Below are 27,994 nucleotides of genomic sequence, written 5' to 3'. Positions count from 1 at the left end.
ATATACACACACACACACACACACACACACACACACACACACACACATAATATATAACCATATATATAATATTGTGTGTATGTGTTTTATATTGATATAACACAAAATCACTATATTATGTATAAGGGTAACCAAAAACCTAATACACACACACACACACACACACACACACACACATATATACATTCACACACATACAATATTATTTAGGGAAGCCACAAATGAATACGCACAGACAGACACACACACAAACAAACACACACACATAGTATATAACCATATTTATAATATTGTGGGAGTGTGTTATACGAATATAATACACACAAACACACAATCACAATATATGTAAAGGGTAGTCAAATACTTAATTACACACACATGAACATATGTATGAAGAATATATATATGTGAAGGGTTCAGATGCAACTGAAATTTGCCCTCTGAAATTTTCTTTTAGTATTAGCATTTTTCTCCGGCTCCTATATCTTGATCCAGTAATTTCTCTTTTATGACAAAAAACAGGTTTTTTCATCACTCTTAACATAAAATAACTGAACAGAAATGTAAGAGGCTAAGAAAAATGCTCATTGTAGAGTAAAATTACAGATGGCACTTAGAGGTTTTTGCATCTGAATTCTTCATATATATTATGTGTGTGTGTTCATTCATTTTTTTGCTCCCCAAGTGCCAGTAGCCATCGACTTGGACCTTAGGAAATTATACAGATATAACACACACACACACACACGCGCGCGCACGCACGCACGCGCGCACACACACACACACACACACACACACTCGCGCACACGATTATCAATGAATTTTGAATGGCCAAAGACCAGCTGAGAATCCTAATTGATGTTCTAATTAAGAAAAATAAAAGTCACCTACATCTTGGACTCCTTGACAATGAATAAATCAACTAATTTTCAGTCTTACATAAATGCTCCCTTTAAAAACTACAACATTAAACACTAAAATGAATGAGTGAGTTACTTTATCCCATTTAAAAAATACACAGTCAAAGCAGAAGAAAGTGACATAAGGTAAAACAACAAAACAAGACACAGAGATGAGTGCAGCGAGCATAAGACATGAACACTCTGTACAAACACAGAGGAAAATGAGCCCGATCACCGACGAAAGCAGGAGCAGAGAAGCAAGCATGGAGGAGAAGAGGAAGTAAAGGAGACTGCGCTGCTGTCAGGCGCCTCCTCCTGGCAGGACGGTGTAAAACAAGAGCACACATTAATACAACAGGCAGAAAGATGGTATTCATGCTCACAAACGTGTTGAGAATTTATATTATTGGTTACTAGGAAACTAGCACTAGCAGACACGCACTCACAATGGCATTAACAGCTACAAACAAAATTAATGCATACCTTTGTTGTCTGATTTTGTAGAGGCGGAGCCATCACACGGTGGAGGCGGAGCTCTCCGTTTAGTCCTTTTAAGGGAGGATTCAGTGGAGGAGATGCGACTGAGTGGACCCTGAGCAAAAAAAAAAAGCAAGGTTTGAAAAAATTTATTTGAACAAATAAAGTTCAAGAAATATATATATTTTTCATAAATCACAGATTTTATCAGTTTTTTGCAGAGGTTTGTAACAGGGTTTGGCGATGTCGACCAATTTGGCATCGAACTAATGCAAACAATCGCAATGGAAGATTACATCGTCATCGTAGGTGGTGGTGAATTAATTATTCATGAATAATTAATAAATAACAAATTATTTATTTGTAGCCTACCGTTTCAACTACCTGACCCACATGGTCTTTGTTTTACCCATAATTAAATAATAAATAAATAAACATAAGTTAAACGCAAATTACCATACGTTACTCACTTTTCCACGGGACTCTGGCATGAATAGGCAGAGTGATCTGTGTTGTTATAATACTTTGGTTAAGGAAGATTTTACCTGAAACATTGATGTTTGGCTTTTTTTTTTTTTTTTAAATTAATGTCATAAAGACATTTTACACGTTAGACGTTAAATTTACATAAAAATAGATAAATAAATATATTTTAAAAAAAGGACCACAGTTTCAGCTGTAAAGACGTGTTTGTGTTACAGAAGAAAATAAAGAGACTTGGATTGAGTAAATGAACAGCAAAACAGCAAAAACTACCCCTTTAAATAACTTTTTAAATTCTGCAAAATTTCATATGAGAAATAAACTAAAATACTTTATTTTTTAAAAAAAATGGTTTTATAGTAAAGATATACTGTGTATATATGTGTGTGTATATATATATATATATATATATATATATATATATATATATATATATATATATATATATATATATATATATACATATATATATATATATATATACACACACACAGTTGAAGTCGGAATTACACATACAGGTACATACAGACACGCACGCACGCACGCACGCACGCACGCACGCACGCACGCACGCACACACACAAAAGAAAGAACAGCTTTGAACTGTACTATATTTTGCATAATTAAAATAAGTAGATCTGTACAGTTGTTGAAAGAGCATAAAAGCCTTAATAATCTGAAAAATATACATACTTTTGTTTGCTTAATGCTAAAACTTGGTTCTGAGCAGCAGAAATGCACAATCCTGATGCAGCTGTTTTTAATTGGCAACAAAATACAAGTAATTTTTAAAATATGTAACAAAAAAAAACATAAATGTGAAAAACGTAGGTTTGGCACTATATGAAAAAAGATTAAAAAAAATTTTTAAAGAATGTGAGCCAGGTAAAAATATATATATTTTTTAATATTAAAAAAAAAAAAAGGAAAACGTGCAAAACAATTTAGCTAAAGCAAAAGAAAAGGCTATTTTGAAATATCAATAAATACTATAACAGTATAAAAATAATAGTAAAATACAGTTATATAGCTAAAATATACGATATATAGCTAATATTAGTTACTAACACTTATTAAAGTATTAATGATTCTTAGTTCATGTTAACCAACCTTAACAATCACTGTGTTGGATTTTAATAATGCATTAGTAAATGTTAAACTTAATTAATTAATAAATAAATTAATAAATATTATTGATTGATAAATGCTGTACTGTAGCATTGTTCATTCTAAGTTCATGTTAGTAAATAAATTACCCACGTGTCCCTTATTGTAAAGTGCTACCTAAAATGTCATGCTACAGTGTCCAACATAATGGTACATTTATGATGCTAAACCAACACATCAAATCCCACAACGCACTAATTCAGGTTTAGCGTCATTTCCCACCTGTTTTCCAGCAGGATCTGACTCTGGAAAATCTTTAATCTGAAGGTCACAGGCGACACTCTGAGACGCCACCATAGGAGGCAGAGGAGCACGTCTCTTCTTTGACATGTCAGCAGGGATTGTGGGTAAAAAGTGGTCATTAAAACCATTCACCCTGTCCGTACACTGACCGTTCAGCTCAGGGGATGCTGGAGCGCTGTCATCCACAGCCTGAATGAGAGAGAGAGAGAGAGAGAGAGAGAGAGAGAAAACAAAACATCTTAAAAAGAGTCAAACAGTTTTTCTCAATATGCAAATTAAATTAACATCCATAAACATGAGGGCAGACAAGCCGCGTGCACAGGCAAGCTGAAAGATAAACAGATGCAGAGACAGATGGGTGAACCCGAACAAGTGTTTTACAGCTTTACAGTTCGTTTATGATATTTCACCCGCTCATTTCCTAAATATGACAAGCAGCAGATTGAACAGACTGCAGAGACAGATAGAGAGAGAAGGACAGGTGCACAAACCTGCTCAGATGTTTTCTTGCTCTTTATGAATAAGCCAAAGAATCCTTTGTTTGCCTTCTCTCTGTGGTTCTTTTCTTTAACAGGGGTTTTCTGCTCTTCATCGGCACCTGTGCACAAAGACAAGATCAAATGATAAGTTTTGTTGACAAATCGGAGCAGCTGGTATAGTCATACCATTTGAAAGGATAGGATAAATGTGTTCTCATACCTTTATTAGTTGATACAGGATCAGAAGGAGGATCTGCTGAAACCACTCAAGGAATAATAAAAGAAAAAATAAAGATTAACCTCAGCTACAGAAGATTATTGTGATACAATTCATAGACAAACAATCAAAAAAAAAAAGGCTTGAATTTAATCATGTTCATACACTGACATTTTTAAATGCGTTTTAAAAAATAAATAAGTGTAATTTACATAAAGGCTGCATTAAAGAAGAAAAATAAATATTAAAAACTTATTTTTTTTATTTAAATTATAATGAATGATCACAATATTCGTGTTTTAACTGTATTTTGGACTAAATAGTAGTGATCAAATAAAACAAAGAAACAGAATTCCTCTGAATTATTAGCCCCTGTTTATTTTTCCCCCCAATTTCTGTTTAACGGAGAGAAGATTTTTTCAGCACATTTCTAAACATAATAGTTTTAATAACTCATTTCTAATAACTGATTTGTTTCATGTTTGCCATGATGACAGTAAATATTTGACTAGATATTTTTCAAGACACTGCTATGCAGCTTAAAGTGACATTTATTTTTACTTAACTATGTTAATAAGGTTAACTAGGCAGGTTAGGTTAATTAGACAAGTTATTGCATAACGATGGTTTGTTCTGTAGACTATAGAGAAAAAAAATATCTTAAAGGGGCTAATAATTATGACCCTAAAATGGTTAATAAAAAATTTAAAACTGCTTTTATTCTGGCCGAAATAAAACGAACAAGACTTTCTCAAGAAAAAATAATATTATCAGACATACCGTGAAAATGTCCTTGTTCTGTTAAATATTATTTGGGAAATATTTAAAAAAGAAAAAAATTCAAAGGGGGGCTAATAATTCTGACTTCAACTGTATGTCATATTATATAATATAATATATGTCATTCTGCTAAAGCAGATTTGGCTCACACATTAAATACTCTCTTACAGAATCCACTAAACGTTTTTATACAGTATGGAATCCAATGATCTCATATTTTGAAAAAGGCATATTACTTCCTCCAAACTAAAACTAATAGGGAAATTAAAAGGTCTATGCTTAATAGAACAATGCAATCAAACTCAAAAGGCTAACATTAAAGAGCCCATATTATACATGAAATAGGGTCATATCCTGGTTGTAAGGGTCTCCAACAACAGTCTAATATGCATGCAAGGTCAAAAAACACTTTCATGGTCTTATAATCTGCATTTATTTTTAGCTAATTATCCCAGCGACTCCTGTATGAATCGTTCAGTGATTCATTTGTTCCCAAACCCCTCCTTAGCGCGGAGCTAATCTGCGCTGATTGGACCGATGACAGTCTGTCGCGATTGGTCGACTGCCTTCAGTCAGAGAGGGAAATGGCCAATAGCTAATCAGCAATTTAAAAAGTAATCACAGTTCATACACGCTACATAGTGTAGACGTGGATTTTAGCTGCCACACTATGGCGAGTGTACTCGCCATACCACACACACACAAAAACACACACACACCTCCGGATACCAACGCTCCCGCCCGCACCCGCCAGGTTTTAGCCTGAGAACCCGCTCCGTTTTCTGCCCGCCGCGCCCGGTCCCGCTAGAGCGGAGAACACAACCAAAAATCACCCAGTATACAGTCCAGACAGCCAAGCTGTCTGTATACACACAGACAAAGCACACAACGCTCGTTCGTTCGATCGCGCTCTCTTTCTCTCTCTCTCTCTCTCTCTCTCTCATACGCGCGCGTGCGCACACACACAAGCACCACGCAGACTCTCTCTTTCTAATTCGCATAGCAATATCCGTGATATTGCTAGACAGCCCGCTCCCGTCCCAAATTAAACCCGTTACCGACCGCTCCCGCGATTTATTCGGAAATTTATTCCCGCGGCTGTCCCCGCGCCAGATTTCTGCGGCGCGGGAATAAATTTCCGAATAAATCGCGGGAGCAGAACTCTAGCACGGAGCTCCATAAACAAACAGCACGCGTCGCGTTTTTAACGTGACTTTGCACGCGATAAGATAAAATATCCAGTTAACCTGATACAGTACACGCGGTTACAAGTAACAAATCACAACTAAATACATTTGCAAGCTAGAGTAAACGAGGCAACAACTTTAACCGCACGTACTTACACTTGAGAAATGGAAGAAACCCATCCTGACATGTCCAGCAGTAAGTTACTCTTTACTGATCCTTCCTTTAACAAACTCAGATGAAGTATTCTTTGTAGCATGTAGCTTCCAGAAGTTTCCAACTGCTTGGTTATAATGCTGATGTTTCATCTTTGGGTAGAGACTCAATATAATGTCCATCTGCAGTGTTACTTCAATCGACCGGCATGTTTGTGTGCGTGTGTTTGTGGGTGTGCGTGTGTTTGTGGGTGTGCGTGTGTGTCTGGGTTTCTGCGTCAGAGGGCGGGGCCTCAGGTTTGAAATCTCCCGGGTTTGCGCGTGCATGTGAATAACTTGGTTTCGTTCGTACGTCATGGCGAAACACCTAATGAGTCGGTATCAAGGCGACTCGTTTGAAGCACTATGAGTCGACTCTTTTATAGATGAATCAACCGTTTTAAACACTGTATTCTTACAGATTTAAGCCTTAGCTGGATACTTCACTTCACTTAGAGCTGTGTTACACACTACATGGAGGGGAATTTTCAAAAACCCATAATATGGGCTCTTTAATGTTAAATACGTCCTCATTGTACTATCAAAACTCTGTGACTATATAAATATTTAATGCATCTAATTATTTATTTTGTTCATTACTATTATAATTATTAATTAATAAATTTTTTGAGGGGAGGAGGTTGTTCATGGGAAAAAAGTAACAAAAAAGTGGAGTCTTGTTAAATCTTTGTATGTATTATTTCATCTTGTTATTTCTTCAATTAAAAAAACTATAAATAATAATAATAATATATATTTATTATGAAGAAAATACATTTGAAACTTTGTTTATGTATATATTGTGATATATATTAAGTGATTAAAATTTAAGCATGCTGATTGGTTGATGTGCAAGTATATGTATATATATTAGGGATGTAACGGTATTGTAAATACCGTCATACCGCAATATTAATTTTTTTCGATATTACCGAAGTCGCATGACTCGGTAAAACTATAGGTCTTCTGAGAAAATTTGCTCAGGCGAATGAAGCGAACGGGAGGTAGCGAAAACTACAATTCCCATCAGCCCAGGGGTGGCCATCATCCCTTGCGGTCTGTTGTCGCTACAGATACAGTAATGCGGAAATGGAGTGTGCTGCTAGAAGCGGGCATCAAAAAGAGCTGGAAATGATTGAACCTGAAGCGGGTGTTGTTGTCGCACGCGTACTGAATAGCCGTGTTGTCGCACACGTTCTGATCAGCTGTGTTGTGGAGCGCGTACTGAATAGCTGTGTTGTTGCGGCGTTCTGGTCAGCTGTGTTGTCGCGCGCGTACTGTAAAGCGGGGAGGGGGGGGGGGGGTTGAGCGCGCATACTCAAGAGCGGTGTCGTCGCGCGCCTAATGAAGGACGGGACGGAGGGTGTGACACAGCACACTGTTCAGATTGATACAGACATGAGACCTCTCTCACTCATGGTTTGTCCTCTCAAGTGGGGGAAAGACAATGCACAACGTTACCCACTGCTGTCAACCTGGGCCAAGTCATATCTCTATGTCACAGAAACCTCAGTCCCAAATGAGAGGGGTTCTTTTTTGTTGCAGAGGACATTTTAAATGCCCAGAGATACCAGCTTTTACCAGACTATAGTTATATGATAATTTTCCTTTAAACCCATCTCTATCTAAGTGAGTGAGTGATTAAATGTTGAATGTGATGAGTTTTCAACAATACATGAAATTTGAAACTAAATAAATAAATAAATAAATTGAAACTTTATTTTTTTACATGGTTTAATATTTTTTTGTTATTAAAATTGAAGTTCCTGTTTCAAAGCTTACATATAGATGGCTAATTTGTATGTCATTGACACTTTTGGCACTTTTTTGGAGTATTTTCATAAGTTTTGTTTTTTCCTGTAAATGATTCAATAAATACCGTACCGTGACATTCATACCGAGGTATTACCGTACCGTGAAATTCTGATACCGTTACATCCCTAATATATATATATATTTATTTTTTTTATTATTATTTTTGTGTGTTTGTAGGAGATATATTTATGTTGATATACAATAAGTATATTTTAGCAAATATATTTTTGGCAATTTTTTGTATGTTTTTTTAATATTTTTTAAGTATATATACAATATATACATATACAATATATACAATGCAGATATTTTTAAATATAAATTTCTTTTTACTGTAATTTACATGAAACATTTTCAGAGTTAACATACTCTCAGGTCAATGTCTTAATTATTAAATGAAATTAAAATAATAAAACATACTATTTGACACCTAAAAATCCAACAAACTGATTTTTTTTTTTACAAATACAGGTAACAAACAAACAAACCCAACATTCATCCATCCAATCTATCTATCTGCATAAAACAAGTAAGGCTATGCTGTGTGCATTAAGCCCCTATATGGAGGTGTTTGGCCATTTTATGCAAATGACTAACCTCAAGCACTTGGTTACTCATTTAGAATAAGCCAAATTCATTAACATAATAATGAGGCTAATAACAAACACATGTGCATATTCATATGTTTCTCCAGTGCATATAAATATGAAAACTCCAAGGGATAAGCAAATGACATCCATTACAGTACAGTATGTGCACTAAATAAGTCAAACATTTTACAAATAGCAGAACAGTAAAAAATGCAGACTATTACAGCATGCCATATTTTGAAGAGTCTTAGAATGCGCAGGACGGTTAGGCATGTGATGTAATTTCAACTGAAAAATAACAGGAGGTCATATATCGAGAAGCCCCTCCCCCCTGAAAAAAAAAGAGCCAGTGGCATTTCAATAACTAAACCACATCTAACTTATGACATCCACGGTCTATAATAGCAATGCAGAGTCTGTCTAACTGCTTTAAAGGTTCAGGACACCCCGGAGAACTTTTTTTTATATTAACAGATGTGTGTGTGTTGAGCATCAGTTAAGACAATGTTAGCACCTGTCAGCTTTAATTGTGGGGAAAACTGGATAATTTTGAGCTTTTGTCTGCTAATTTCAGCTTCTGAGTTTAAAATGATTTTTGGGGCGGGATCAAAATCGGCGACGTAGCGCAGAACTGCAAGTGCAATGATGACGCGTCGGTTTCTCATTATTATTCATAGCGGAGTTTTCTTATCCTATGAGAAGAGGCGGCTGCTTAATTATTCATGAGACCTGCCAGACCTGCCAGTGCCCGAGCTGAGAGACATGGAAACCACGGCACAGTATTTAGCCGTTCATGAAGGCTCGTATGCGTTTGTTTCCATCATCCACGGGGTTTGTTGCATGTTTTCCCCCGCGATCTTGTCAGGGCCGATCATACAGCAAAGCTGTGTGCGTGCTGCTAGCATTTTTGTCGGGAGAGCAGCACGAGAATTAGAGAATGGCGGACGCTGTGTTTTATCAGGAGTTCGTTCACATTCAGACACATCGCCGTGCTGCTGTGTTTGCCTAAATCCTTCAGATTACCAGCAGGGTTAATGGTTAAAATAGACAGGTCAGGAGACCTGCTGCACTGAGTCTGCTGGATACGGGGATTGAGGGAGAAGTCCTCATTTATAGTGTTTACATGAACACACATCTTTATAATGATGTAAATTGTGGTTGTCTGTATATGAAATTACGAATAACAAATGTAGCAGGGCATTAAATCACTGTTCATTTCTTTGCATTTTAACTTTGTAAACTATAAACTCATGCGTCTCCTCTTTGTGTTTCATTTTGTGAGCTAACTGACAACAGCAGTTATTCGCTCCCCTTCTCCCCTGCTGGCCACGCCCACTCCTGCCCGATGCTCGCGGAGCTCCACGCCCATTAATCATGCATCTTTTGAAAAAATTCTGAAGTAGACTTTAACCGAAAGAGGGGGGTGTCATGGCCTTTTAAAACACAGCATTCTGGTTAATTCAAATTGGTCAGAGAGGTTTTGTGATTTGTTCTGACACACACATTATCTGCCCATTGCGGTCATGTTTGTTAATGGAATGTTCCACTATTTTTTGTTTTGTTGTTAAAAATGGCCTTATTTTACTACTCCTGTAAAGAAAAACAGTTGAGTTTTACCATTTTTAAATCCATTCAGCTGATCTTTGGGTCTGGTGGGAGCATTTTTAGCTTAGCAATTATTATTAAATTGGATTAGACTAATAGCATTACGCTCAAAAAATAAATAAATAAATAAAAAATCAGTTTTGACTATTATTCTAACTAATGGCGCAGTATGTGAGATTGATACCCAGTGGTTAAACTAGATATTGCAGTCCAAATTCAAAACACTTTTTCCAGACCCCCTAGTTTATCACGATGGCTGAATCCAATACAAAATCAACAAAAGTCGAAAATTTTTTGAGTTCCAGTAAAATTCTTAATTAAATGCAAAAAATAAAAAATAAAAAATTAAATAATTTCATAAAACATCCAATTCCAAACCATAAAATCAAATTTTATTGATTTCAGTGTGCAATTTATTGTTTGAGGTTGCATACGCAGCACATGTGATGTACTGGAGTGTCTCTTGAAAAATGACATCTCACCTGCGCCCTCACAATCATTACATTACATGGAAGGGGGAAATGTTTTGCAGACTGTGCAGACGCAGATAAAACGCGAGTGATTTACATGTGAACTTAATACAAAGATATGATTACGCAGGCATCCTGTGGTGCAAATTGGGCATTTTGTGCATTTGATGTGCTTTAGACTGCAAAAGAAAGTTTGATTAAACAAGTCTAAGCAATGGGACAGACTGACCAGCAAACAGCTTATAATGATGGAGGTTGATTTAAGGATGACGGCCGCTGTACGTGACCGAATTGAAGGACCTTATTTGTGCTTTACATTTATGGCTGGTATTATGTTGTGTATAAAATCATTAAATGTTTTTGTTGAACTCTTTTCCTGCAGTCATCGACAAGTTTTATGGTGATCAGTGTTTTAGGTGTATTACGGTAGGGGAATCCCTAACGCATGTCCTGAGTGAGATACGTCATATGCTCCGGGAGTGAAATCTGACAGAAAGTAGGATTGTGGATAAAAATCCACATGAGTTATACAAACCTTCCTTGGCTTAATTCTTACCGTTTCAGATCTTGTTTTGACAAGAGACCAAAATAAAAAATCTGACCCCTGCTCTGACAACTCCATGCAACAGCATGTTGCCAGATTGACGACACCAACACAAGTAAGTGTGCATGACTATCGAGCCTACCTTGACTGCACACAATGACACAACTTCATTTCAGGGTAGGGCTGTACGATACAGCAATAATACAATCTTGATAAATATTTTCCATATAGAGCAATAACGATATATATTTCGATATATAAGTTTTTAATGCTTCCAAATTTAAAAGAGTACCCCAACAATGACTGAAGCCCCAAAAATTCGAGGGTCAAAACGGCATTACATATTTTTGGCCGATTAATTTTAGGTGGCCGAAAATTCTGTACATCTCTAACATCAACACATTTTTAAATTCCCATTGTTGCACATTTCTGCTGTGATTGGCTCTTAGATCAATATAGAGTAATAAAGAGCTCATTGTTATTGACATAAATTTTATCGTTTTTTTTTTTTTTAGATATTTTTTATTGATTTTCAGTTTTTCAAATGGGAAAGAACAACAATACAAACCCCAAACTCATACCAATCCAACAGCGAGATAGCGCTCACATTAGCCAAAAATTAACAAATATACAATTGTACATGTAGGTGTAAATACAAATACAAAGAAATAATAATAATAATAGTTATAACTATAATAACAATAAATAAAACAAAAACAAATTAAAAAATAATAATAATAAAAAAACATTTAATCAATAAATTTTACTAACATATCAAATACATACCATATATACAGCAAAATGAAATTATTTGAGATTTTCCACAAAATCAATAAAAGGTTGGCACAACTTAAAAAAATTCCCCTCCGGCCCTCTAAATAAAAACAGATTTTTTCTAAATAAAGACAAGACATAATTTATCTAATCCAAAGAGCATGAGTGGGAGGATGAGAATCCTTCCATTTTATTAAAATAGCCCTACATGCCAATAAAGTCGATAAAGCAATGATTTTACTCTTTGAAGAAGGCAACTGTATTACCTCTGAAGAAACCCAAAACAGTGCCACCTGTGGATCTGGATCTAGCTTGTGCTGAAGAATCACAGATAACGTACCAAATATTAACCTCCACAAAAGCTCTAAGTTGGGGCAAGTCCAGAACATATAAAGTGCCTTCAGCACAATTTCATCTATTGCACAAAGGACTAGTACCAGGAAACATTTGGGCTAATTTAGTCTTAGTGCTCTACTTTAGCCCTGTGCACTACTTGAATGAGGGAGTATCGGGCACACTTAACGTATTATTTAATATAATATGGTTTATCATCCCAGCCCTATTTCAGGGTTAACAAACTTTTTAACTTGACTTTCTTCCTGAAATGGGCTTGACATTTTTTTGTATTAAACCTGCTCACTGCCAGTTTACCCAATTATAAACCTTAAGTACAGCACCTTTAAAGCTTGACTCTTCTGTAGTTAATATAGATTGTGTATTAAGATCAACAAAAAATTAAAAAAAAAATGCTGTTTTCTAGGTCAATTTGGCTAGGAACTATACTCTTATTCTGGCATAATTATCAAGGAACTTTTCTTCCATACCATGGCTGCAGCAGGCACAATATTACACAGCTCCTGAAAAATCGGCTAACTTCCATGTATTTCAGTTCAGATAGATTTCAGGATCTGCACCCAGTAAATATGCTCTGAATCTTCTCACAAATGCCACAATGTTTGCATGGCATGCACCGGTGCAAGAAGCTGGTCACTTTGCGTAATACTGCATCAATGCTAATGGTCTAATATGATACAATGATCTATGCTAAGCTAAGCTAAAAAGTGCTCCCGCCAGACCAGGAGATCGGCTGAATGGATTCAAAATTGGTCAAACTCAACTGTTTATTCCCTGGGAGAGTAAAATATTGATTCTAACACTGATTTCATGGAGCTCTAATATGCAGTGTCAAGCTTTCACGCAATAGTATTTTCAACTTCCTTTACTGACCTTTTGTTTGTTTGGCGTACAGCTCTCTGATTCCATAGTCATTGAGTGATTTGGTGAGATCCAGAGGCTCCTCAGACTGATCTGTCCTCAGTAAGACGGTGGCGTCTGGGTGAAACTCACACTTCTCACACACGGCGGGCATCAGCTCAGCCAGCGGCACTGCAGGATTGACCCGAGCTACTGCCTTATGGGACTTCTTGTAGTTTATCAGAAGACGAACTGTTGCCTGGGAGTTATTAGAGTAAAATCTTTTGATGACAGGTTTAATATGACAAAACACTGACCCACTACTATATAATGTAGCATTTAAAAGAAAGTCAGAAAAGTTGTATACTTCGGGTATAATAGGCATTATGCAACAAATGAGTAGATATTTGAATAGAAAAGCTTGAAATTTGCCCAAACCTACCAAAATGAATAAATAAATCTGTGTAAAACAATGTTGTAATTACCATTTAGGGTAAAATTATAGGACAAGTTAGTAGGATTTAAAACCTAAAACCAATTTTGTTACATAAAATTGTAAATAAAATGATTTATAGTTATTTTATTTTAACTAATTACAATGGAAAGTGCACTAAAATAAATTAATATATTGATATTAACAACTATATTGAAAAAAAAAACACTAAAAAAAGTCAAAAACAACAGAATTTCTATGACTCGTTTTAAAAAGAAAATATACAAAAATAATAATTGAAACTAATTTTAACAAATACTATATTGCTTTATATTCAATATGACACTGATAATCAAGATTTTGATCGGACTTACCACAGGAATATGAGGTTTTTTCTTGTTGTCGTCACTTCCTTTAACTTGCAGGACAACCTTTTCAAATTCGAGAGAGCCGATCATGGAGTTGGGTTTGAATCTGACATGGTTTTGGTTTGTGGAAATAAGCTTGATGACATGATCTGATGGAACGAGATGATGTTGTGCACACAACGTAACCAGAACATCCATAACTGGTTTACTGCAAACAAACAAACATTTCATATTCCGTGTTTACAGATATAAAATGTCCCACATACAGTATATGCAACAGTAGTTTAAGATATTGCAAAATTTACCGCTAGCATATATTTAATTATTAATAAAATTATATGAATACAGTTAAATGATATAATACAAAGTATATTAATTTTATATTTATTTAGGGTTGGCATATACAGCGATTTATTTGGGATTATATATATATATATATATATATATATATATATATATATATATATATATATATATATATATATATATATATATATGGAACTATGTGATGTGCACCATGAATATGGAAATCCTATATATATATATATATATATATATATATATATATATATATATATATATATATATATATATATATATATATATATATATATCGGATTTCCATATTCATGGTGCACATCTTAATCAGACAGAGTCAGTTCTTTCTTTCAGATTTTTATACTTTTTTTTTATTATTTCTATAAGATGCTATACAATAACATATTTGTATGTTGATTAGATTAGTTCCAGTTTTGGCTTTGGTACTGACTAATCTAACCAAATAAAACTTAATTAAGTACACCCCTATGAATATGATATAGGGAAAATATATTAAATAAAATGTTTATAAATAAAAGTAATAAAAACAATAAATAAATTAAATTAGTTGAATTTGTGCAGTTTGTAATTTTGTCCTCATTTAAATGTATTATCTTTATATTTGATTATCATATATAAATACATACAATACATAATGTATTATCTATCTGCTTGTTAAGTGTGACGTCACGCGGAGTGGCTTCCGGGTCCAAGCGCTCTATTCAACTGAATGGGGAGACTCATGAAATGGTAATAATTAAACGTTTACAAAGCGATTTAATACTTTCGAAAATCACAATCTCAATAGTTATGTCCATGCCTAATATCCGATGGCCAGAAAGTGATTCATTTTTTTTTTATAAAATGTAAAAATTTTGGTATTTGTTATGCAGCAAGCCTGATTTGTCAACTCAAATGAGTGGCGGCTTGGACTCAGGAACAGTATTACATACGTCACCAACACGTCATCACTTAACAAGCGGATTATGTATGTATGGATGTTTCACAGTACTGGGTTGCAGCTGGAAGGGCATCTGCTGTGTAAAAACATATGCTGGATAAGTTGGCGATTCATTCCGCTGTGACAACCCCAGATTAATAAAGGGACTAAGCCGAAAAGAAAATGAATGAAATTGGCGGTTCATTCTACTGTGGCGACCCCTGACGAACAAGGGAACTAAGCCGAAGGAAAATTAATAAATGCATGTTGCCATGGTATCAGAGCTTTATTGATCATGGATTTTTTTTAGTCAACTCAACAGTTACATTTTCTAACTTACAGTAAATGAGCTTTTCTGAAACCAAACATTCTGAAGAACTGATTTAGATTTTAGGTTTAAAAGGATCTGGTTGCAGACCGACTTGCATATGCACTCTCAGCCACATACTGTACACTTTTAACATTTACACGTACACCAAGATATAACCAACTGCAGACCCAAACCATATACAGTTGAAAGCAGAAGTTTACATACACTCTAAAAAAAAACATAACCATTTAAAAAAAATGTCTGATGGTAAATCATACTAAACGTTTACTATTTTAGGTTCGTTAGGATTACCTAAATGATTTACATTTGCTTAATGCCAGAATAATGAGAGAATTTACTTTACTTTCAAACTGTATAACTTCGATCAAATGTTTTTGGTATCCTTCCACAAGCTTCTCGTGATAGTTTGCAGGAATTTTGGCCCATTCCTCCTGACAGAATTGGTGTAATTGAGTCAGATTTATTGGCTGTCTCGCTTGTGCAAGCTTTTTCAACTCTGCCCACAAATTTTCAATAGGACTGATATCAGGGCTTTGTGAGGACCACTCCAAAACATTCACTCTGTTGTCCTTGAAGCACATTTTAACTAATTCGGCAGTATGCTTAGGGCCATGGTCTGTTTGGAAGACCCATTTGTGGCCAGGTTTTAATTTCCTGGCTGATGTCTTGAGATGTTGCTTTAGTATTTCTACATAATGTTCTTTCTTCATGATGCCATCTATGCTGTGAAGTGGACCAGTCCCTCCTGCAAAACAGCCCCACAACATGATGCTGCCGCCCCCATACTTCACAGTTGGGATGGTGTTCCTAGGCTTGTAAGCTTTTCCCTTTGTCCTCCAAATGTAACACTTGTCATTATGGCCAAACAGTTCAATCTTAGTTCCATCAGACCCCAGGACATGTCTCCAACAATTATTCTTTTTCTCAGTGTAATTTAGCAAATTGTAATCTGGCTTTTTAGTTGATTCTGGCTTTCCTTAAATACTATTCTACAGTTGTGCCTCCAATTAACTCAAATGTTGTCAATTAGCCAATCAGAAACTTCCAACTGCTATCGGCTGCACAATATATCAAAAAATGATCAATTTATATGCATTTGTGTGCTGCAAGCAATCGTTATCTAAATCTGGCCAATCAGATGGGACTTTACCATCTTTAACCCTGCCTCTCCAGTAGGTGCTTTTAGCTGAACCTAAAGCTGAAAATAAATACTAATGCCGAAAGACAACAGCCATTAAAAGTCAGATTTTCCACCAAGGTTCAGTCATTCATGATGTTTTAAAGTCTAAATGCTTTATTTTATTTTATTAAAATTTTTTATTTAATTACCTCTAAAATCAAAAACAAAAAATACATGTTGATTTTAGTATGATCTTTACATTTATATATATTTTAAATTGCTGATAAAACAGCATTTTTTAAAGTTATTTATATCGTAAGAAATAATGTTATCGCAACACTCAACAACACAATCGCATATTTTCGCAGTGTCATGCAGGGCTAGTTATGATGAGATATTTAGTTCATGTTTGTTAAACCTATTTTGTTTTATCAAGGTCTACACCTACCCCAACCCTAAACCACCCCTTGCCGTAGTAAAAAAAACGGTATTTATTGATGTACAGTGTCACAAAACTGATGCTATTAATGTGCACCACCTCAGTAGCCATAGCTGTAACACTTTTAAGTACCTCCCACCTGAAAGCCTGGATCTAGTGTCCTGAAACGTGTGGGTCTACAGCTGTATATTATTGGTTACACCACCCCTAATCCCTCCCCTCACGGTGACATCACTTGAGAGTGCCAGTGCAAGTCTTTAGCCAGACTAATGACTCAGAATAGACTCTGGCTTACCTGCCATGCACCGTGGCTGTGGTCTCCTGTCCTCCCGGAATTAGTACGGTCAGGGTGATGTCCTGGGACAGCAGATCTTCTTGCGCATCCATTGCTCTGTGGTGAAGGTGGTACAAATGACACTGTAGAGGAAAATTAAAAACAGTTTCAAATTATTTAATCCACAGATCCCAATACTTGAATTTGATTGAATTTGTTACAATTTAGGCTTTCTAGGACCCCATGCTTACGTAAATGATCCAGATATGAGAAAACAGATAGAAGCACTCACACACCTGTATATGTAGTAGAAATTGTCTTTTATAAAAATTATACAGAACCTCCACTGTCAACCATTGAGAATCACACATTAAAGCACTTGAACAGCAGGGGTAACCTATCCTCATTTTATAATTTACTTCTTGAGGGGTCAAAAGAAAATTCTCTATCTTACCTACAGTATCTGCATGGGAAAATGATATCCAGGAAAATATTTCAAAGGAAGAATGGGAAGAATCATGTGTGTTTGCCCAAACCCATAGTTTAAACACTAGATGTAGAATACTGCAGTATAAATGGCTTTTTAGAACATACATTACCCCAGTAAAGCTAAATAAACTTAATTCAAATATTTCTGACTGGTGTACAAAATGCAGAGAAGAAATAGGTACACTCTATCATTGTGTGTGGAAACGTAAAGAGTTGTAGAAATTCTGGAAGGAGACTTTGTTTGATTAGTCAATTAACAGAGTAAAATGTTCCTCTCGACCCCAAACTGTGTTTATTTCATATATACCCAAGTACTCTGGTTGTGAATACAAAGAAGCGCAAACTAATTGATTTTAGTTTGCTGCAGGCCAAGCGTGTTATTGCATTAAAATGGAAAGAGGCTCAAAGGCCCTCTTCTAATCAATGGATTAAGGAAATGTCCAGTAATCTTGCTCTGAAAAAACTAACGTACATTATCAAAGGGAAGTTAAAAGACTTTTATTGCATTTGCAACCCCTTTCTACACTTTTGCAACCAAGTGGACCTGACAGCAGAATAGAACTTAAATAAAACATCAAGGTCAAACAGTGAACTACTTTTGATGTTGTATGCAAATATTATACTCTATAATAACTCTTTATATTTTTATTTATTTATAATTTTTATATTTACTTATTTATTTTTTATTATTTATTACTGTTGTAATTTTTTTTAATTTTGCATGTTATTCTGGAGTTGTTTTGTTGTAATGTGTTGTTCAGATGTTTAAATGTCTTATTTTAATGCTGTGACCCCCCCCCCCCCCCCTCCAAAAAAAAAAAAAAAAAAGAAATTGTCTTTTATGAAAACACATCACTAACCTGAGTGAAAAGGCTCTGTGTTTCAGCTTGGGCTGTACAGGGTTTGTTTCCAGAGACGTTCCATCAGCTGTGAATGATCAGCTATCGTCCCTGCTAGACACAAAATCATATTTCACTGTAGATGCTTTATGTACAGTGCTCAGCATAATTGAGTACACCCCACTTGGAAAATTAATATTTTTATCCATTTCTCAGTGAACACGGGTAATATTTAGGTGCATTTGAACAAAACAGATTTACTAAACAGATATATTTATTAAAACAATATTTTAGTCACAGAACATCTTTAGAAATGGAAAGATAATACAACTAAATTCAAGCAAAATATTGCAAAGAAAATTACAAACTACAACATTTCAGCAAAACTGTATATTTCTTTTGTTTCTCTTGATTTTTGCTATTATTGAAAATTTTATTTAAAATATTTCTGTAACATATTAATTTGGGCGACTAATTTTTAATTAAGTTGTTTAAAATAAAGTTATTTTATTAGATAAACTCCAGTTTTGGCTTCAGTACTGACTAAACTAATATATCTACTCAAATATAATAGTGTAAAGCGTCCTAAAGACATTTTTCTTCATTTAAATGAGAGATTTGTGGGGGGTGTACTCATATGCTAAGCACTGTAGTATAGGCATTAATTAATTAATTAAATTACAGTCTTTGTAGAAATATTAACAACTGATAATTAAGGCTAGATACTTTTCATATTAATGTTTAACATGAATGCCGCCAAACCCCGCTACAAACTATATATAGTCTATATAAATGATGAACTTTAGTTATATCAAATAAAGATTCAGCTGTGTTCGGTTTCTCTCACATACTGAAACACAGCAGATGAATAAACCTCTAAATGTTTTTTATAGACTGCTCAAAAGTTTGATTTTTAACAAAGGAGTTAATACTTTTATTCATCAAGGATGCAGTAAATTGATCAAAAGTGAGAGTAAAGACTTGCATTGTGAGAATTTATTTTCAACCAATAACTGTTTCCAAAAGTAATGAATCAAGTTTATCTGTTTTATAACGAGTCAAGTTTAACTTGAAGCTGAAAACTAATTTATAAAATTATATTATAATATACATTTTTAACACTAATGTCTTTTCACATACATAATGTTAGTAAAAATGTTTTTACTGTATTATGTAACAGTTAAATGCACATGGGACTTTTTTTGAAAATCTTCAGCAGAATGTAGTACATTTGACATACATTAAGAAAAATGCATGAGCAAACAAACAGAGTTAAACATGAATTTGTGTGGCAGAATTAAATTATCTTTTTATCATTTAGAAATGTATTTTAAAAACATAAATGCCCCATTAAGACTTTATCAAACTGTCACATTATTTTGTGTTGATTAAAAACAAAACTATTAATTTTTTACAAAAAGGAAGAGGGAAAATTACCCATTAAATATGGTTCTACAAACCAACATTTGCCTTTACTCCAGGTTCCTCTGACCCTTGCTAAAATGTGCAATCCAGTTAAGCAGTCTAAGCTATTAGCATAATTACTTAGTCGTTATATTAAGAGAATTGTGTCCTCAGTTTTGTGTTGAGGTCCAGTTTTACGTTGTTTTAAGAACAAACAATTGTTTATTGAGGTAAAGTTGGTTTTATGCAGTGGTTTATTCGGGGCCATACACACGTATACTCTGTATGCCTACTTTTGTTCACAGGCTGTTTGGGTATTACAACTTCTGAGGATCAATAATTAAGTATACCCTCAGTATACTCACTTGTTTTGCTGATTAGGCTTCCCTAATTTAAATGTATTTGCGTTCTCTTGTATACTGTATACCCGATGTTTTTTTAACTCGCACCTTAATTTGTTGCAATTTTTGCAGTTTTGTTTAAATTCTGCCATTCCCCACCCCCTGACGACCGCAGCAGCTGTGAAAAAAAATTCAGAAGAGTTTTTCGAAGACGATGACAAGTCATCTGAATGATTTCTCGTTGAAACATTCAGGTACAATTATGAAGCAGCATTGGCATCGCTTTAGCCCCCTTAAAACTTTTGCGATTACCTCATGAAATGTACAATAAATTATTTTCCTCAGTCCCCTTTAAAGCCAATCTCCGGGTCTGCTGGGGGCACTATCAGCCAAGCATAAATCATTGAACAGGATTAGTTTATTAGCATCAAGCTTTAAAATAAACAAATTTGTTGAAATGTTTTTTTTCATTTTTTAATGGATAGTTCACCCAAAAAAATTAATTTACACATTTACTCAACCTTTACATGTTACAAACCAGTTTGTCTATTTTTATTCTGTTAAAGAAATTCTGTGGAAGTCAACAGTTTCAGGTAACTCATGTTGAATAAATTGCTAATGAATCAAAGAAACATTGACTTTGGTCGTTTCTTTGCCCACTTTTAAAATGTATGTTGGGTGGGTAATAGTACACCACCTTTTTTTAGGACTACACCACTGGTTTTATATACACACACATTCAGATTTTCTTCGTAATATTTTATTTTCAGTAACGTATTCTTTCCAAAATTATAATATAGGAAAATCATGTTTGCAAATATATATATATATATATATATATATATATATATATATATATATATATATATATATATATATATATATATATGTGTGTGTGTGTGTGTGTGTTCAGTCAATAGTGCTAAAGTTGTTTTGAAGATATGCATGGTATTTCTGACTAAATATTCAAAGTAGCATAGAAAAACAATATAGGGGCCGTGTCACAAGTTGTCACTGAACCACTGCGTGCATATAAAACCCTCAATCTAATGTTCTACCATTTGGCCATATACCAAAAAAATGATGTTCAAATCGCGGCTGATGATAAATTCTTAGATACTTAAAATAGAGTTTGATTAATAAACCCAGCTGTGCTGAATGTGAAGAAAATATAAAAATAATGTATATAGCCAACGCCCATGGGTGTGTTTGGAGCACGTTTGCTGGAGCGTCTCGTTTGTTATATCTGGGTGCGAGCGTTACTTCACGCCTCCCTGCCGCTGATCAGCAGTGCAAAGCGGACATAATCAACTGTGTGTATTTCCCACGAGAACGAGCTCGACAAATGCTTGATAACGCCAAACTTACGCGCACCTGGTGCACTTCACCACGACCAGTCCCTCAGAAAAACGCATTCTGTAACGCAGAGATCTTAATAACTCAACACTTGAAAAGTTTACAGTTATTTTTAAGACCCGTCGCGCACTCATTACAACATCAGAGGGTTTGTTATAACATTACAGCAGGATTAAGTTAAGTAGGCTGCTATCAGTAGCTCACCAATGCGCACGCAAGCTTTAATTCAGAGAACAATTACACAATCTGTAGCACCTGTGAATGTTATACTAAACATCCTTACCTTGAGAGTCTTCAACCAGCGCTTTCCTTAAACACCGCCGGCAGATTATAAATGACAGAAAGACTAAAGGGGTACAGAAACCGAGTGGATGCAAACTAAAGCCAAGCTCGGGTAATCCTCTGGTGTTGTCAGTACCTTATGGACGAGCCCAGTGACATCAACAAATCTGTTTCCTGTGCGCGAGCGCGCGCTTGAGAGAGAGAAAGAGAGAGTGACAGCATTTCTGTTTTAAGGTTAGTGTGTTGGTTGGCGAACTGATTTGGGTTAATGTAACAAAATACTCCTTGTTGAGAAGCGATTTTCTTAATTAAGTTTGCTTTTAATGAGATGGTTTACCGAAATGACAACTTTTCCATCCTTTAGGCAGCCTAGACAACATACAAATGTTGACCACTTTAGGCAGTTATGCGGCACTTGTGGTCTTCTTTCGGCCCAGACAAAATAAACGTGAGCCTGAAGTGGCCCACCTGTACAATGACAAAAGGAGCCCAAAGATTCCAATTCATATATGGGTCATTTAAGGCAAAGTTTTGCACCTTTGGCACAATGTAGTCTGAATGTGAATTTAATGTGGCCCATGTGGAAAATTTTAAATTTGATGGTTAAATTTGATGATTAAAAAATGATGGGCCACAGTTGACCAAAACGTGGCATTGTCATTTAAGGGTATTCTGGGTCTAAACTCAAAGTGGCTCACATGTGTAGGTGCAAATGTGGCCTAATTATTATAAAACAAGTGTTCTGGCAAATGTGGCTGTGAGCCTAAAGTGGCCCAGATGTGATATGACAAATGTGGCCCAGTTTTCTTAAGACATATGTGAGCCACTTTTGGCAAATATTCGGCACAGTAAGCTCTAGCTAATGTGGCTTTGAGCCTAAAGTGGCCCAGGGAAAATAGTGCAAATGCGGTCCAGTTATCTAATGCTGGCCAGTTTAGGCAGTTATGTGGCACTTGTGGTCTTCTTTCGGCCCAGACAAAATGAAAACAAGCCTGAAGTGGCCCACCTGTACAATGACAATGGCATAGTCATTTAAGGGTAATCTGGGTCTAAACCAAAAGTGGCTCACATGTGTAGGTGCAAATGTAGCCAAGTTAATATAAAACAAATGTGGGCCACTATTTGGCACAGTAAGCTCTGGCTGATGTGGCTGTGAGCCTAAAGTAGCCCAGATGTGATATGACAGATATGGCCCAGTTATCTTAAGACTTATGTGAGCCACTTTAGGCAGTTATGCGGCAATTGTGGTCTTCTTTTGGCCCAGACAAAATAAACGTGACCCTGAAGTGGCCCACCTGTACAATGACAAAAGGGGGCAAAAGATGCCAATTCATATATGGACCATTTAAGGCAAAGATTTGGCACTTATGGCAAAATGTAATCTTAATGCGAATCTAAAGTGGCCCATTGAGAATGTGGTAAAATTGGCCTAAATGATAGAAGACAAATGTGGGCCACAGTTGGCAAAAAATGTGGCACAGTCATTTCAGGGTAATCAGGGTCTAAACCGAAAGTGGCTCACGTGTAGGAGCAAATGTAGCCCAGTTTTAATAAAACAAATGTGGGCCACTTTTGGCAACTATTTGGCACAGTAAGCTCTGGCTAATGTGGCTGTGAGCCTAAAATGGCCCAGGTATGATATAACAAATGTGGCCCAGTTACCGTAAGACATATGTGAGCCACTTTTGGCTAATATTTGGCACAGTAAGCTCTGGCTAATGTGGCTGTGAGCCTAAAGTGGCCCAGAGAAAATAGGGCAAATGCGGCCCAGTTGTCTAATGTGGGCCACTTTAGGCAGTTATGTGGTACTTGTGGTCTTCTTTCGGCCCAGACAAAATGAATGTGAGCCTGAAGTGGCCCACCTGTACAATGACAAAATGGGGCCAAAGATTTCAATTCATATATGGGTCATTTAAGGCAAATATTTGACACTTAATGCAAAATGAATGGTAAATTACATTTTGCATTAAGTGTCAGATCTTTGCCTTAAATGGCCCATATATGAATAGTCTAGACTAGCCAATATATGACTTGACTATGGCATAGTCATTTAAGGGTAATCTGGGTTTAAACCAAAAGTTGCTCACATGTGTAGGTGCAAATGTAGCTCAGTTATTATAAAACAAATGTGGGCCACTTTTGGCAACTATTTGGCACAGTAAACTCTTGCTAATGTGCCTGTGAGCCTAAAGTGGCCCAGAGAAAATACAGCAGATGTGGTCCAGTTATCTTAAAACATACTGTATGTGGACCACATATTCGGCCCAGTAAACTCTGGCTATGTGGGTCAGATGTAAGTTTCTGGTGTCGGCCATATGTGGGCAAAAATAAAAGCAAACTGTGGCCCAGAATAGGATCAGTTCTGGTTCCTTTGGTTAAATTCTGGCTGATATGTGGTATTCATTTATTCATTCATTTTCTTATCGGCTTAGTCCCTTTTTTAATTCGGGGTCGCCACAATAGAATGAACCACCAACTTATCCAGCAAGTTTTTACACAGCGGATTGATATGTGGTATTGCTATGGTTTAATTGTGGCCCAGATCTGGCAAACAGGAGCGTACCACCCAAGTGACATCATTTCATGCAGTATGTGGGTGGCCTGTAAGTGTTGGTGTGGGCTGGATTTGAGCCACGTGAATGTTGCTATCTGGGAACTCATCCTCATTTTTCAAAACTTCACTGTAAGACATGCAGGGCTCTACACAATTTTTGTTGTCCCAACACAAATCGATCAAGTTAACGTAACAAAAGTAAGTAGATTGAACATGAATCAATTAAGTTGTCCCTAAAAAAAAAACAAATATCATGTTGTTTCAGCTCATGTTAAATAAGTAGTTTGAACAAACAGCAAACATCATTTTTTAGAATGTGTCTTAATAGTTTGAGGAAAGCCGTGAAAGACAGGCATGAATGGGTTGAGCTGGTGTTGACATGTACTAAAGCTAAAGTGCACTAGCCGTCTCTGAGAACTTCTGGTGGCTAATCACATGAGAGATGAGTAATCAGCTTACTGCGGTTGTCTGATGTCTCAGAGAGTGTAAAGTCTCAGCTGATTCATTTCACTAAGTACTGTGGAGCAACAAAGAAGTGCAGTCATTTAGCACTGTCGGAACACGAGGGAAACCTGTGGCTTGATTTAAGCCCAAATCACTGCAGGTAAACAGTGTAAACCAAATTATAAATTGTTATCAGCATGCTTCCTCAGTTGATTGATTACATTAAAGCGTAAACGTATTCATCATTTTCTCTCCCTTCACTTGTTTAAAACCTATTTGAGTTTCTTTATGTCTGCTGAACACAAAAAAGATATTTTTAAAGAATGCTGCTTTCTGGCACCCATTAACTTGCATAGTATTTTTTTCCAACTGTTGAAGTGTCCTAACAACCAGCATTCTTCAAAATATCTTCTTTTGTGTTCAGCAGAAACTCATAAAGGTTTCAAAACAAATGAGGAAGAGTAAATGCTGAGGAACTTTACATATTTGGGTGAACATATCCCTTTAAAATTGCAAACATTTTCTGTAATTCGTGTTTTTTTTTAATATTTTATAAGTATGCACTAATTTGCAAACATTTCTTGCACAAAAATCTGAACATTAGATGATGTCATGTTTAAACTGTTTTTGTTTTTTTGACATATTTAAGTCAAATATTTTTTTACAGAGGGAATTTTGTTAATATTTTTTTGTCACTCCATAATTCAGAAAAAACATTTTCATTTTTTTCTATACATGTAAATAACTTTGTTTCTTTTTTGATATGAAAGTCAAATATTTTTAACAGAGGGAATTATTTTAGTATTTTAGTTTTCTTCTGCTGCTGTAGCCCATCCGGCTCAAGGTTCAAAGTGTTGTCATTCAGAGATTCTCTGTTGCATACCTCCGTTGTGAAGAGTGGTTATTTGAGTTAATGTTGTCACTGGATATTTTCTTTTTTTCAGTCCGTTCTCGGATCATGTAAACCCTAAAGATGGTTGTGCGTAAAAATCCCAATAGATCAGCTGTTTCTGAAATACTCAGACCGACTCACCTGGCACCAAAAAGCATGCTTAAATACACTTAAATCCCCTTTCTTCTCCATTCTGATGCTCAGTTTGAACTGCAGCAGATCGTCTTGACAATGTCTACATGCCTAAATGCATTGAGTTGCTGTCATGTGATTGGCTGATTAGATATTTATGTCAACGAGCAGTTGGACAGGTATACCTAAAAACTATATATTTTCTTTTGTTAATAAATGTTGTACAGCATGTAACTTTTTTTTGACCTTATAGATTTTTTTACATTTTTGTTAATGTTTTTTTGTCACATCATAATTTCAGAAAAACAATACATTTTAAAATTTTTTTAAAATGCTGTATATAATCATGTAATTTGTGTGATTGCATATATCTCTGATAAAAAATGTATTCAAAATAAGTATTATATATATATATATATATATATATATATATATATATATATATATATATATATATATATATATATATATATATATATATATATAATTATGAATGGGGCTGCACAGTGGAGCAGTGAGTAGCATGATTGCCTTACAGCAAGAAGGTTGCAGGTTCAAGTCCTGGCCGGGCCAGTTGGCATTTCTATGTTGAGTTTGCATGTTCTCCCCGTGTTCGCGTGGGTTTCCTCCCGGTGCTCCGGGTTCCCCCACAAGTCCAAAGACATGGGCTATATGTGAATAGAATAAGCTAAATTGTCTGTGTGTGAATATGGATGTTTCCCAGTGATGGGTTGCAGCTGGAAGGGTATCCGCTGAGTAAAACATATGCTGGATAAGTTGCCGGTTCATTCCGCTGTGTGAACCCCAGATTAATAAAGGAACTAAGCTGAAAAGAGAATGAATGAATGAATGAATGAATGAATGAGAGATGAATAAAACTGATGTCTGGTCTGTCTCCAGTATGTGCTGCCAGTATGGACATTAGTGGCTCAGTGCAGCAGAAAAGAAATCATTTTAAGGACACTGTCTTTAAAATTCTTTACTGTAATTAAATCAGAAGTCAAACTAATTAAAGTGAGACAAAAGAAACAACTTAAAGAGCACTTTGAAGGGCACAACACTTACAGTACACTTGCGTTATGGCTATTTTAATACATCTTCATTCGTTCATTTTCCTTCGGCTTTGTCTCTTTATTAATCGAGGGTCGTCACAGCGGAATGAACCGGCAACTATTCTGGAATATATTTTACACAGTGGATGCCCCTCCAGCTGCAACCCAGTACTAGGAAACACCCATACACTCTCATTCACACTCACTCATACACTACAGCCAGTTTAGTTTACCCAATTCACCTACTGTATAGAGCATGTCTTTGGACTGTGGGGGAAGCCGGAGCAGCCGAAGGAAACCCACGCCAGCATGAGAAAACCAGGCAAACTCCACACAGAAATGCCAACACACCCAGCTGGGACTCAAACCAACGACTTTCTTGCTGTGTGGCGACAGTACTAACCACTCAGCCACCAGGTCGCCCCTTAACAAGGTTGTGTGTTGTTGTGTATTTTTTATTTATTTATTGTGTATAAAAGGATTGCAGTGAACATCAACACCGTGTGCCCAACATAATGTGTATTAACTATTATCCAGTCAGACTGCTGCCTTCTTCACTCAGAAAGGTTAAGCAAGTTGGCAATTCTGTTTCATTAGTGGAGGACTTGGATACTTAGCTACATGTCATGAGTTATTTTTCATTATTTAACATTTATTTTGCTTGCAGTGTCTCTACTTAAACACTACAGTGGTTCTACTCTTCCCCACGAACACGGTCAAGGTTTCATGACAAGAATTATGTAACATTTACACAAAAAAGGGCTTAAGTCACTGAAAGGACTGAGGTTTCATTGTATCAAAGTGACACACACACACACACACAAGACAAAATGTGCAAATATAGCCTTGTGTGGAGACGTGTTTACA

General features: G+C 35.7%; 1 protein-coding gene and 1 long non-coding RNA gene across 36 annotated transcripts in view; one reads left to right on the top strand and one right to left on the bottom strand.

The window, feature by feature from the left end:
* cobll1a (cordon-bleu WH2 repeat protein-like 1a) overlaps positions 1-22,163 on the bottom strand; it is a 36,317-nt gene extending 14,154 nt beyond the window's left edge. For 5 of the 35 annotated variants that reach the window (XR_015493246.1, XR_015493248.1, XR_015493247.1 and 2 more), the window contains exons 1-9: positions 22,055-22,163; positions 18,692-18,784; positions 17,364-17,485; positions 13,927-14,128; positions 13,153-13,378; positions 3,972-4,016; positions 3,764-3,870; positions 3,252-3,461; positions 1,386-1,494 (exon numbers count right to left, since the gene is read on the bottom strand). Coding sequence is in view for 13 of the 35 variants with exons in the window: in XM_087256768.1 (XP_087112894.1) it covers positions 1,386-1,494; positions 3,252-3,461; positions 3,764-3,870; positions 3,972-4,016; positions 13,153-13,378; positions 13,927-14,128; positions 17,364-17,455 (991 nt within the window). In the remaining 22 variants the exon portion in view is untranslated. Of the gene's footprint in view, positions 1-6; positions 1,218-1,385; positions 1,495-3,251; positions 3,462-3,763; positions 3,871-3,971; positions 4,017-13,152; positions 13,379-13,926; positions 14,129-17,363; positions 17,486-18,691; positions 18,785-22,054 lie in introns of all 35 variants that reach the window. The other 30 variants (XR_015493244.1, XR_015493245.1, XM_087256766.1 and 27 more) reach the window with 17 other exon arrangements.
* The window catches only part of LOC147843375 (uncharacterized), a 704,457-nt gene that overhangs the window by 161,519 nt on the left and 514,944 nt on the right, over positions 1-27,994 (top strand). The window lies entirely within an intron of this gene.

The sequence above is a fragment of the Danio rerio genome, chromosome 6 (genome assembly GCF_052040795.2).
Source record: "Danio rerio strain M-AB ecotype USA chromosome 6, GRCz13ab, whole genome shotgun sequence".
Taxonomy (NCBI): Eukaryota; Metazoa; Chordata; class Actinopteri; order Cypriniformes; family Danionidae; genus Danio; species Danio rerio.
Note: the sequence above shows the minus strand (reverse complement) of the source record. Positions and strands in the feature narration are given on the sequence as shown.